Source organism: Mustelus asterias, chromosome 25 (genome assembly GCF_964213995.1).
Source record: "Mustelus asterias chromosome 25, sMusAst1.hap1.1, whole genome shotgun sequence".
Taxonomy (NCBI): Eukaryota; Metazoa; Chordata; class Chondrichthyes; order Carcharhiniformes; family Triakidae; genus Mustelus; species Mustelus asterias.
In genome coordinates, this window is record NC_135825.1 from 30,964,832 (window position 1) to 30,979,255 (window position 14,424).

The 14,424-nt window shown below is 41.0% G+C and overlaps 1 protein-coding gene across 1 annotated transcript in view; it reads right to left on the minus strand.

The window, feature by feature from the left end:
- Positions 1–1,589: 1,589 nt before the first annotated feature.
- LOC144479208 (peptidase inhibitor 16-like) overlaps positions 1,590–14,424 on the minus strand; it is a 43,262-nt gene continuing 30,427 nt past the window's right edge. Inside the window, exon 5 of the mRNA XM_078197870.1 lies at positions 1,590–1,675. Within this exon, the coding sequence (XP_078053996.1) occupies positions 1,590–1,675 (86 nt within the window). The remainder of the gene's footprint in view (positions 1,676–14,424) is intronic.

The window sequence follows — 14,424 nt, forward strand, 5'->3', positions numbered from 1 at the left end:
GTACAGTTGAAAGTTAAACAGCACCATTGATTCAAGAATAAAGGATAAAACTCCTGCCTCAGAAATAGGTCAGGTTGCAATTCTGACCGCAGAAGTTAGTGTGTGGTGTGGAACACTGAGCCTCAAGAACAGGCTTTTCAAAACAGTGCCCGCTATATTGAGTCTGGCTAAGTAGAGTCTCTTAGCACCTGTTAAAAAGTGGATCAGTTCATCTCCTCCTCCTGGGCGAAGTTCAAAATAAGATGTGTGATGTTAAAGGATAGCCGCATCTTGCAGCCAGCTCACAATGCCGAAAATCCTGCAAAGCCCTAGTCCTGGTGGTTATTAAAAGAGGAAATAAACTGCAACGTTGCTTATGAGGGTTAGCTTAGAAACAAGTGTCACTACGTGGCATTTAAAACAAAAGCAAGCTAATATTCTCCAAAGGTTAATGTGCCTGTTTATATAAGAAATGCCAGTGTTATGATGTTGCCTTGGACATGTTAGTCAGATTCCTTTTAGCCTGAACAAGGAAAGTTTTGGTAAAGGAGTCAAAGTTTAATGTGCTTGTGACCTGTTATTACAAGCTATAATTTTATGAAGATTGGAAATCAATGAGTTTATGAAGGCTGTAGGAAGGAACAGATTATGTTGTGTAAGTTCTGAAATGTTGTTAGGACCATCTTGCGCTGTTTAACATTGTTTCCCAGAAACAGCTGGCGAAGATGTCTGTTCCACTGCCTGACTGCACCATATATGGAAAATGTAAACACAAGTGAACTTAAAATTGCTCTCATTCTCGGAGAATCTGGGGTGGGGGGAGCGTAGGTTACAATTCTATCACGCTATGTCTTTCCGATAAAGCAACAACAGTAAACAGTGGCATGTGCTTCTAAATTCATGATACAGGGTATTCAAATACTGCCAAATATCTTTGGATAAGTTTTAACTATTGGACTGCCAAGGAGTGATGTCCACTGTCAAATGAAGCCCAGACCGGTTTGATAACCAGCCCACTTCAGCATCAGCCCAGTGGCCTCCAGATGGAAATCAAATACTCTGGGACTACAATTGGGGCCCAAAGAGTTTGGGAGTTTGAGTGGGTGGGTAGGGGGGGGGTTCCTATCTTGGGTGTGGGTGGCAATCTGGCTGGTTTTCTGGAGCCTGGAGAAGCACCTCTACCTCTTCTGATTCCACAGAAACAAAAAGAGGCTGGCATTTGGGATCCTGTTTGGCTGGACTCAGGCTGACACTGTATGGAGCTTGAGCTGCACCCATTACTCTTCTAAAATTGGCATCCTGATTCTTTGTACTTCATGGGGTCATAGAATCCCTACAGGCCCAACGAGTCTGCACTGACTCTCTGACAGAGTATCTTAACCAGGCCCTCTCCCCCACCCTATCCCCGTAACCCCACACATTTACCATGGCTAATCCACCTAACCTACATATCTTTGGACACTAAGGGGCAATGTTATGGAGCTGGAAGTGGGTGTTCTTAGTAATCGGAGGAAATTTTGTCAACAGCTCATCCTGGGATCAAATATGACACCAAGTTTACAAACTGTCTGTTTCAAGCTCAGACCATTTGCCAGGGAGAGGGAACGGAGTCAATCACTAATGAATGGAGCTTGTCCAAAGACAGTAGCTTCAATCATCCCAATGTTTAGTTGGAGAAATAGCTGCTCATCTAATACTAAGTAGAGAAAAAAAAACCTGGTATTTTTGCAACAATGGAGAAGTCGAGGAGAGTGGTGGAGAGGTACAACTGGATGTCAAATGTGTACATTTAAAAGCTAATGCTGGATGATATCGTCCAGGGACATAGAGAAGAAATAGGAAATAAACACATTAAATACGAATGTGAATTGGAAGAAATGATAATTCATGTCACGTGTGGTGAATAAATCAGTTGAAGAAATGTTCTTATCTCATATACATCAAATATGGAATTTATTTCTGTGCACATTAGAGTATAATGATTAAGACTATTTAAAGAATGTATCTGAATGTGCACTTACCATGCCTTTTACATTTTATTTATCAATGTCAATTCTTGAAAATATTTTTGCTGAATATTACTGTCTGGACTCTTGCTGCGAGATTTTCCTGAACCCAGCAACATGAGTTAAGAGCAGCAATGATGGAGTCAACCTCAAACTGTTCCCCAAGTGATACCATCATCATGTTCCGTCCAAACTGATTTTTTTTAAAAAGAGACAATCAAGCAAACAAACAAGAAGACATTTGTGTTAATCTTAATTCTTCCATTTGTAAAGAGGTGAATCTCCTGATGGTGAATCTCCCTTTATACGATTCAGTGACCCAGAGCATCTCTGAGTTGATTCCAATGCTTTACCAATCAAAATAACAAGAAAAATCCCATGCTCAGACCATTTTTGCAACGTTACTACACAGCAAGGAAAATGTGCAGTACACAGAATATAGTATAATTCCTTAGACAGAGTTCAAAAGTTGAAATGTAACTTTAAAGTGAAATAAAAGCTCACAAAATATTTCATGAGTAAATAAAAAAATGCACATACCAGAATGTGCATTCGGTCTGTCCATGCCTAATATGTAAAGAATGATGGAAAGAAGTAGTAGATCATAGATCTGAGACTGATAGAGAGGAGATACATTTGTTGAAGCTACTGTACATTTCTGATTCAGTGATAGGCAACCTTGGCTTTCATCTCAGTGGGGCCGCAAGATTGAAATTGGGCCTGTTGACTAACCATGGCCCAATGAATAAGATTGAATAAATGCTGATGATTTCAGAACGAGTTAGAGAAAGTGTTTAATCATTCCTATATTAGGAGAATTATTATTAAATGATAAAACCAAAATCAATATTTACACTTTGAGGGTAGAGAGAGTGCACGGCTCCCACAATGTTGTATGTAATCAGCATGCACCTCACTTCATTTGCCCTTGCTTTACGTGTGGCACAGTGGCACAGTGGTTAGCACTGCTGCCTCGCAGCGCTAGGGATCTGGGTTCAATTCCCGGCTTGGGTTACTGTCTGTGTGGAGTTTGCACATTCTCCCCGTGTCTGCGTGGGTTTCCTCCGGGTGCTCCGGTTTCCTCCCACAGTCCAAAGATGTGTGAGTTAGATGGATTGGTCATGATAAATTGTCCATTAGTGTCAGGGGGATTAGCAGGGTAAATATATGGGGTTACGCGGATAGGATCTGGGTGGGATTGTTGTCGATGCAGGATAGATGGGCTGATTGGCCTCCTTCTGCACTGTAGAAATTCTATGATTCTATGTATCACTTCAGTCATACCGGTAAGAAAAAGACTACGAGGATGGAAATCAGAATAATGTGACAACCCTGCCTGTGGACAATGGTCAACAAATGTTTTGTAGGCCGCACTCAGAATCCAGATGTGGCCCCCAGGCCACAGGTTGCCCACCACTGTTTCAACTGCACTGGTTTGAGGAGATATATGTAGGTTTCATGGCATGTCTATGCAGAATGTGGAGATGCTCGCGTTGGACTGGGGTAAGCACAGTAAGAAGCCTCACCACACCAGGTTAAGGTCCAACAGGTTTATTTGGCAGCACAAGCTTTCAGAGTCTCACTCCTTCATCAGGTGAGTGAGGACTTGTGTTTACAAACAGGGCACACACAGACGCAAACTCAATTTACAAGATAATGGTTGGAATGCGAGTCTTGTCTGTTCACTCCACTCACTCTCTCCACTCACATTGTCTGTACCTTTAAAACTTGATTAACTGTAAAGACTCGCATTCCAACCGTTATCTTGTAAATTGAGTTTGTGTCTGTATATGCCCTGTTTGTGAACACAAGTCCTCACTCACCTGATGAAGGAGTGAGACTCCGAAAGCTTGCGCTGCCAAATAAACCTTGGACTTTAACCTGGTGTTGTGAGACTTCTTACTATGTCTGTGCAGCTCAGAGGGTTGAAAGACTATGCCTCGGCTTAGGTCCTGGGGACTAATTAGTCCTGGAATGGTGGCGAGGGCAGTTGCTTTGGTTGATGGTTTTCATTGTTAATGTGCCTCAAGGTGGGAGACAGTTTGCTATTTTGCCACATCCAGCTGAAACCAGAAATATTTGCTTTAATTGCAACTTGTCCATGTAGGCTTTGGCAATATTTGTCATGTTTGGTACTGTTGGGTTGCCTTGGAAGATGTTGACTGTCTTATTCTTAACAATAAATCTGGCTTAAGGCAAAGATCCTTTTTTAAAGTAAGTTTTATTTACATTTATTTATTAGTGTCATAAGTAGACTTACATTAACACTGCAATGAAGTTATTGTGAAAATCCCCTCGTCGCCTGTTTGGGTACACTGAGGGAGAATTTAACATGGCCAATGCATCTAACCAGCACATCTTATGGCTGTGGGAGGAAACTGGAGCACCCGGAGGAAACCCACGAAGACACGGGGAGAATGGGCAGACTCTGCACAGACAGTGACCCAAGCTGGGAACCAAACCCGGATCCCTGGTGCTGTGAGGCAGCAGTGATAACCACTGTGCCACCAAGTAACCTTTGCTTACATAACTACGTGCAGGTTTACCAAGCACCAGGACAGAGGAACTGCTCATCTCTCAGATTCTCCTCATTCTCTTCTGTGTGTGTGAGACATCATTATTACATAGTTCCTTGTGCATATGCTCAGTAGCTATTGTTATAGTGTTCGGGTTAACCCTTTACCCTACTCCAGTAATCCCATCTCCCACCAAGATTTTATCTTTACATGTTATGTATACATCCTCCTATACGCCTCCCCGTCACATTTCTCTTTTTACAAGGATAATCTTTGTGGTGGTTTCGCCAAGCTCAAGTCAAGAAGCAACAAAGGCATGGATGATGGTTTCAGTAGAAGATAAGCTAAGGTCAGGTAATAATGGAGAGGTAGAAGTAAACAGTCTTGATGATAGCACTGTGGGTGATTGGAAACTCACCTCAGGGTTAAATATGGCACTAAGACTGCATTTTATTTGGTTCAGCTTCAGGCAGGGAGAGGAATGCATTCAGTCCCTACGGAACAGAGTTTGTGCTGAGAACTTCCCAATATTTAGTTGTGGAAATTTATGCTCCAATATTGGATGTTGAACAGGCAATATTGTCCCAATGAAGAATGGCTTGTTGCTGTTTCTTGTCATAGATCCCAGTACGACAATACATCAATTTAAAAATTCTCATTTTTGTTTTCAAATTCCCACATGGCTTCACTCCTTCCTATCTCTGCAACATCTAACCCTCCAAGATCTTTGGGTTCCTTCAGTTCTGGCCCCTGGCACATCCTTGATTTTAATTCCTCCACCAATGACAGCCATGCCTTCAATTGTCTAGGCAATAAGCACTGAAATTCTGCTTTCCTGATTGGCAGATGTAACAAGTGGAGTCCATCAGGGGTCTATGCTGGGGCCTCAACATTTACAATTCATATAAATGACTCAGATGAGCCTGAATTTGCAGACGACACAAAGAAACGTTGGAAAATATGTCATGAAGAGGATATTATGAGGTTGCAGATGGATATAGATAGGCTGAATCAGTGGACAAAATTCTGGCTGATGGAGTCTAATGTGGGAGAAGGTGAAGTTGTTCACTTTGGCAGGAACAATAACAAAGCAGATTATTATTTAAACAGAGAACGACTACAGAATTCTGAGGCGTTTTATTGCATGAGTCACAAAATGTTAGTATACAGGTACAACAAGTAAATAAGGAGACTGATGGAATGCTATTCTTTATTACAAGAGGAATTGAACATGAAAGTGCGGATGTACGCTTCAGTTAAACAAGACATTGGTGAAACCACATCTCAAATACTGTGTGCAGTTTTGGTCTCCTGGATGTAAATTTGTTGGAAGCAGCTTAGAGGAGGTTTACTTGATTAATAACAGTAATCAGCGGGTTAGAACATAAGAACATAAGAACCAGGAGCAGGAGTAGGCATTTTCTCTTCCACGTTTTCTCTTCCACGTTCTTCCTTCGGGAAAAAGATACAAAAGTCTGAGGTCACGTACCAACCGACCCAAGAACAGCTTCTTCCCTGCTGCTGTCAGACTTTTGAATGGACTTACCTTGCACTGACCCTAGCTATGACTGTAACACTATAGACATAGATAGAACAGTACAGCACAGAACAGGCCCTTCGGCCCACGATGTTGTGCCGAGCTTTATCTGAAACCAAGATCAAGCTATCCCACTCCCTATCATCCTGGTGTGCTCCATGGGCCTATCCAATAACCGCTTAAATGTTCCTAAATTGTCTGACTCCACTATCACTGCAGGCAGTCCATTCCACACCCCAACCACTCTCTGCGTAAAGAACCTACCTCTGATATCCTTCCTATATCTCCCACCATGAACCCTATAGTTATGCCCCCTTGTAATAGCTCCATCCACCCGAGGAAATAGTCTTTGAACGTTCACTCTATCTATCCCCTTCATCATTTTATAAACCTCTATTAAGTCTCCCCTCAACCTCCTCCGCTCCAGAGAGAACAGCCCTAGCTCCCTCAACCTTTCCTCATAAGACCTACCCTCCAAACCAGGCAGCATCCTGATAAATCTCCTCTGCACTCTTTCCAGCGCTTCCACATCCTTCTTATAGTGAGGTGGCCAGAACTGCACACAATATTCCAAATGTGGTCTCACCAAGGTCCTGTACAGTTGCAGCATAACCCCACGGCTCTTAAATTCCAACCCCCTGTTAATAAAAGCTAACACACTATAGGCCTTCTTCACAGCTCTATCCACTTGAGTGGCAACCTTTAGAGATCTGTGGATATGGACCCCAAGATCTCTCTGTTCCTCCACAGTCTTCAGAACCCTACCTTTGACCCTGTAATCCACATTTAAATTAGTCCTACCATTCTGAACTCTCTCATTTCCATCTCTATGAACGATATGCTTTGTCTATATAGTGTGCAAGAAACAATACTTTTCACTGTATGTTAATACATGTGACAATAATAACTCAAATCAAATCAAATCAAATCAAACTGTGGAATAGCAAAACTATGTTGTAAAGTATTCAAGGAAATCAATATACTGAGGCCATTGTTTTAGATGCTAGAAAGTTCTAAAAATATTGCAATATGCCCTTTAAGGTTTTGCAGCATGCCATCACTTTAAGACTTATTACAACATCCCCCTTTCTTTTGAACTAGTTCCTCTTTCTTGAATGTTATGAAATAGAATCCGTGCCTCTGATTTGTTTTGTTTCCATGAGAAGTTCTCCTGATTCAACGACCCCCGAAGCTCCAAAAGCCTTAAAACAATGGCATCCCTTAAAAGCATATTACAACATTAAATCCTTCACGTTATTACTAAGGGATGATCTCTGTTCACCGAGGGTAAGGATTCAGCAACATGGGGACTCAATTCCAAACGCAACAAGGAACCCTGATAGCTGTGTTCTTAGCTATTTCTGTTGTTCACTCTTCGGGCTGTTGATTCAGGAAGAGCTTGTGAACATGAAGCCAGCAGGAAAGATGGAATATGGCAAGATTCCAGGTTCTGAGAGTGTTGCAGTATCCTTTATTTTCTTTCTGCATTGAATCTTCGGGGATCTGTATGTAGCCTAGCAGTTGCTGCTTCAGACTGACTCTGCAAATACTTTCACTAATATGTGCCCTCTAGTAAAATGTTAATGGAGCTGATTTAATTATTTGGCACTAATAAAACTATAGCTTCTAGTACATTCATTCCCAGTGGTTGGTTGATCTATATTTATAAGTGCTTTGAGCTTCACTGCATACAAAGCATGCTTGGTAAAAGCACTCTTGAAAGATATGTAAACTGTAATCTATATATAATGAACAGGTGTTCAACCGTGAATAAGCTTACAATTTGATTGAACTTCAGAAAAAAAGAAGTGTATTTGTGGGATAATGGATTTCTGAAAAAGACATGCATTTGTTTTTTTTTATATACAGTAAGATTAACCATTGACAGGCTGGAGATAAATTAACATATTAGGCTTCAATCAGCCTATGTAGGATGTCAGGGAATATGTTTATCCAAAGGCAAGACCTTCTGTTTTCATGTGTTCGCACTCCATGTTACATTGTTAATAAAAATTAAGGTAATGGCCCATAAGTTGCTGTAGCAAATCCGATGGCATCTGTTCCTATTTAGAGTTGTCTTTGCACATTTACATTTTTACATTTTTTGCATGGCAATTGCCAGTGGGCAGCATGGTGGCACAGTGGCACTGCTACATCACAGTGCCAGGGACCCGGATTTGATTGCTGGCTTGGGTCACTGTCTGTGCAGAGTCTGCACATTCTCCCCGTTCATTGAAGTGTTAATGTAAGTGTTAATGTGACACTAATAAATAAAACATAAACCTGAAAGTGTGAACTGATAATATTGCAGCGAAGGAAACTGGGCACCTGGGATCTGAATAATCAGGGCAAGCAATTGTATATCACATTAATTAATAAGAGTTACAGGTTGTGCAATTAACAGCGCAAGGACTGAGAACAAAGTGTGAGTTAGAGTGGATGAATTCAATATCGAATCAAGGACAGAGAGATAAATAAAGAGGGGAAAGGTAGACTGGATTAATAGAGAACTAAAAACAGGAATCAACAATTAAAACCTGAAGGAACATGGCTTTCTACTTGAAATAGTAGATTTTCAGTACCAGAGAGGTTGACTGACAGTAAATAATACTTTTCACTTTGTTAAGATGATATTTAACCTTGGAATTAATTGACTTAAATTTCAGTGGTGAGTTTAATTAATATCCACTATAGAAATACAGCACACAGCATTCGGTAGTCAGTGATAGGCTATTTTCAGGAAGCTAATGGCAAATGAGTCAGCAACCTTTGAATTTCTGCATTTAATCCCACATTTTTCTTATCATAAAATTATTATAGCATTCGGACATATAGTGCAAGTATTGCTTCACCATTATTTTAATGGAAAATTATTCTGTATAATTTTTCTGGGAACCAAAACATGTGAATTGCGTAGTGCCTCTTCATCCAAAAGGGTCAGTGGATAATGGTTCCATTACTTCTTAGTCCCTCCCCTTCCCTTGAACTTTCACCTGGCCTCTGGCTGGCTCAGGTACAATAACACTTTGACATATTCTTCTTTATGGAAAATGGAACTCACAAAAGCAGCTCTAAGTAAGCCATTGAGGTTGTTTTACTACCATTGGTTTATCAGGATTCTGTAAACCCAAAAGCAGACAACTGCACTCTGGGTGTGATTGAGGAACCCGGCATTAGGAAGAGGTAATTAAAGTGGAAACTTTAATCACATGTGGCTTCCTTCAGTCTCGGGCGATACCAGGAGCTTTGTCCAGGAGGTTGGGCTGGGTTGAGCTGTCACTGGCTCAGAGCACCTCCGCACCCACAGCATGTTCCCCACACAGCACTGTCCCTCTGTCAGCCGGCTGCTCACTGTGCAGGTGTTCCACCGCTGTGGCCTATGTGTCCCCATTTCAAGGAATCCATGATTGGGAAGGGTGGTGTTGAAAGCCATGCCCTTGTCCTGGGCTTAGACCCCCCTCCTCCTCCCCCCCCCCCCCCCCCCCCCGCCTTCCTTCCTTTTTCAAAGATGATGAGACAGAATATAGGAAAAAGAGAGAATCTGGTGAAATGGCGCAACAACAATAATTTCTCCCTCAGTGTCAGTAAAACGAAAGAGATAGTCATCAACTTCAGGAAGTGTAGTGGAGGACATGCCCCTGTCCACAAGAATGAAGATGAAGTGGAAATGGTCAAGAGCTTCAAGTTTATAGTTTTCCAGAACACCAACAATCTGTCCTGGTCCCTCCATGCTGATGCCATAGTTAAGCCCATCAATGCCTTTACTTTCTCAGGAGGCTAAGAAAATTAGGTCCAGCAGCAACAGTATACCTGGACCCGGCTACCACAGGGGTTTCACAATAGCCCTATGGTATTTCACATGGCCTTACAAAGCCACTTGTAGAACTACCCAATAATTTTTGTTGTTGTTAAAAGCTAATTGGCAGTCTTGTGACTCTGTTCATCCTCATTTTCTTAACAAAAGTATAAGTTACGGTCTTTTGAGCCAGGATTCCATTCTGGGATCTTCCCATCCAACATTAACATCAACTGGGATGGTGACAAAAGTGGGGGCTCTTGTGGGATTCAAAATATAGAGAAAGGGCTTTTGGATGCTGATTAGTAATAATTCATTGGGATGTTTTGAAATGTGGGAAGCAAGTTACCGGATGCTGAATGGTAAAACTTGATTTGGGATTTATTGTAATAAGGTGGAATCTGTTAAGAGTGAGTGGAGGTATTGAGGTATTAGACATACGAATTGGAGGCCTGTTGTACGGTTTAGAATCTAAAATGGTGTTGGAAATTGCTAGGACTTTCCTAAAGATGGAAGATGTAACTCTGACTGGTTTACAGAAAGTAACCAAAAGACAGTTAACTGAATTGGCAGATAAATCGCAATTCGAATTAACTATTGGTAATTTTAATTGGAATCGTAATTAGTTTAATTTATATCAAAACCACTGACCCTTCGCAGTTAGTAAACCATTGAACTTCCTTCAAATTGGAAAAATGCATCCTGTTTTGTCTGAACAATTACTAATCTTATTTAATCTTTTTTTTGCAAGTTTCTATGCATAAGACCTATTTAACACACTGTAAGACCTACACGCAGATGCAGCAGTCAATTAGGAAGGCACACGGCATGTTGGTCTTTATTGAAAGGAGATTGGAGTACAAGAATAAAGAAGTCTTGCTACAATTGTACGGGGTTTTGGTGAGACCATATCTAGAGTATTGTGTACAGTTTTGGTCTCCACATTTAAAAAGAGATATACTCCCCCTAGAGACTGTACAGCAAAATTTCACCAAATTGGTGCCTGGGATGAGGGGGAAGTCCTATGATGACATACTGAGCAAACATGAGTAGATAGCCTCTGCAGTTTAGCAAAATGAAAGGCAATCGGATTGAAACGTACAAAATTCTGAAGGGGCTTGATAGGGTGGACACTGAGGGAATGCTTCCTTTGTTTGGTGAATCTAAAACCTGGGGACACAGGGCAGGATTTTCCAAATGCGCTCGCCCTGAAACCGGAAAATCCCACCTCAGGATAACGAATCTTTGCATGGTCCGTGTCCCGCCCGCTATGATTCCCATGGCAGGCGAGATAGGAAATTCAGCTTAAGTCTCAGGATAAGGAGCCGGTCATTTAGAACTGAGATGCTCATAGGGTTGTGAATCTTTAGAATTCTCTACCCAGAGGGTTGTGGATGATCCATTGTTGAATACATTTAAGATGGAGATGGACTGATTTTTGGTCTCGCTGGAAATGAAGGGATGTGGAGAATGAGAGGGAAAATGGCATTGAAACGCATAATCAGCCATGATCATATTGAACGACGGTGCAGGCGCAATGAGCCATATGGTCTATTCCTCCTATTTCTTATGCTCTTATTTGTGTGTAAAAGGAAGTTAACTGTAATTCAGTATTACTACACTCCAATAATCTGTCACTGGAGGAGCTGTAATATTTCACACAGCTCAAGGGCAGCCTCTAATGGTGACATCCTAATACAACAGAACGTGCAATACATGTCCAATGCATGTGCAATAGCTGAGTCCAATACATATTTCAACTATACATTTTGCAATGGTAACTATATTGTGTATGTCAGTTGGGTGGACCACTCATATCCTTCATTGCATAATCCTATTTGATTAACATTTAATAAAATTATGACTATGAATATAAGTTATATACTGTTGTATGCTGCATGTTATATAAGTTGCACACAAGTTGTATAAGAATATATGTTAAGAAATTTGACCCAAACTTATTTTATAAATCCAGAATTTAGAAACGAATAGGTGCTTTACAAAGAACTGGTGAGGCGGCAAACCTCTCCTTCTCCCTGGTTACTATCTCAGGTCTAACTACTGTGTGACCCTGAGGTGAGTTTCCAATTCCATGTACTCACCATTACAAAGCCCACCTTCTTCCAACTCTATAATGTTATCCCTTCAGTCCATCTACAGCTGTCCTGATTACTTCAATTCTCTCTGCTCAGGCCCCGAACCTCCCATCTTCCTTCACAAAGCTACGTTTGCCCAAATCAAAGCTGCCTGTATCCTCTCCTGCATCAAGTCCTGCTCATCCATCACTCCCAATGTTCCTACATTAACTTCCTGTCCCCCAGTGTGTCAAATTTGAATTTCCCCAGGCCACACCCTTCCTTATATCATGAGCCATCTTTAACCACCACCCCCCCTCCCCAGCCCCATCCATCGCCTCCACAAACTCTTGTTCTGGTGCATTTCCTTCTACCTTTGCCCCATCACTGATGGATGCTCCTTTAGCCACCAAGGCCCCACCTCCTAGGATTCCCTTCCTAAACCCAACCAACTCGCCAGCTAACTCTCCTCCTATAAAACCCTTTGTAAAATCCACTGCATTGATCAAGCTTTTGGTCATTCTTCCTAGTCTGTCCTCCTTTAGCTCAGTGTCCATATTTCATTTTGCCTCTTGTGAAGAACATTGTTAAAGATATCATAAATTGGATATTGGATTGAATTCATTTTGCAACCATTAATTTTGGCTACAAATGGATTTTACTGCAAAGATTTCACAAGAAATTTAAAAACTCTTTTGTTCTTAAAGACTGCAAGAAGGAGATAGCTCCAGATTGTAACTCATTTGAAAATAAACTCAATGCTCTGTACTGTCAATAGCAACTGTTATATATTGTGTTGAATTGTACGCCAGTGGGAAGCACTAGAATCCCTACAGTGCAGAAGACCATTCGGCCTATCAAACCTGCACCAACAACAATCCCACCCAGCCCCTATCCCCGTAACCCCTTAACCTACACATTTTGGGACACTAAGGGGCAATTTAGCACGGCCAATCAACCTAACCCACACATCTTTGAGCTATGGAAGGAAACCGGAGCACCCGGAGGAAACCCACACAGACACAGGGAGAACGTGCAAACTCCACACAGACAGTCACCCAAAGCTGGAATTAAACCCGGGTTCCTGGTGCTGTGAGGCAGCAGTGTTAACCACTGTGCCATCGTGCCTCTACTTAAAGGAATAGTGGCTTCCTTGATGGTCAAGTGGCTAAAATTTGTTGCTCTCAATGCTATGGCCTGGGTTCATTTCCTGGTCAGGGAATGAAGCTTTATTACCTTTGTGCAAACAATCAATATTATTACTGTATACTGGGCCAGCTCAGTCACTAGAACATGAGACTTTTACCCTGGGCTCAAGGGTTTGAACCCCATATTGGGCACCATTGTTGATTTCTATATTTCCCACTGGCTCTCAGAAGAGTATAAAAAGTGGTTGTCATGCAAGGACATACATGTTTATAATGTATATCTCTGTAAATAAATGTTTATAAAAGTGTGTAAAGATGGCTGTATTTCCACCCTTTACCTCCTGACTTTCATCAACATAACAGTAAAATTATAGAATGAGTTCTGCCATGCAATATTACACATTTCACAATAACACATTAGCATAAATGAATATACAATTTACTTTGTTCCGCGGATCACAAAGAATCCATCCTCTTTATTTAGACACTCCTATTTCTTTACCCTGATTCACTTAACAAGTTCTATTCATATGAAATATATTAGTTAATTATAATTTTAAAAACTTGGAGTCACAATTATTCATACAACATTGTGTCCCCAATCACAAATATCAAAACATAGCAGTACAATATTTTACAATACAAGCTATAAATAACATAGTTACCTAGTAATTAAACTACATCTTTCTATTCAAACAGTAGAGTACTATGAAAATGAATACCTTCCTCCTTTCTCTACCACAGTGAGCATTATTTTATGCTCCGATTGTGAGAAGTTTGGGCTCCCTCTGTGCGTGACTGGACTGGTTCTTGTCGGTACCATAGCATTTAGTCAGATGATCATAATACCTTCAAACATTATCGAGCAATGAAAATGCATCATGAGGCTACTAATGGTTCACACCCTACCCCTGGTGGATTTCTTGCTCAATATGCTTTTGGACCTCCATTCACCATTTATCTAACTGACAACAGCTGACAGCACTGATTGCAGAAACATTGAGAAAACCCGTATGGAATTTCAGATCACCTTTAAGAGAAGATGTCGGATTTATGATCTAGTAAGCGCTCTGTAAAAGCTCTGGAATTTGCCTTCTACTGTTCTAATTATATGTACTGGTCTTTTACTAACTCTTCCCATTTTGTATTATTTTCAACATCCAAATAAAGTGAAGCATGTTTTTAGAATTAATATAATACTCCTATATCATAGTCAGAACAGTAGAATGCAAAGGTCCAGACTTTACAATATTTAGTTGCTTAGAGCATTGGGTTCAGGTTACGTCTCCTCAAAATAGCTAAAGAATATATGTATTGGACAGAGTATGGGGAGAACAACAGGAGAAATAACAAGGGGACAGAGCATT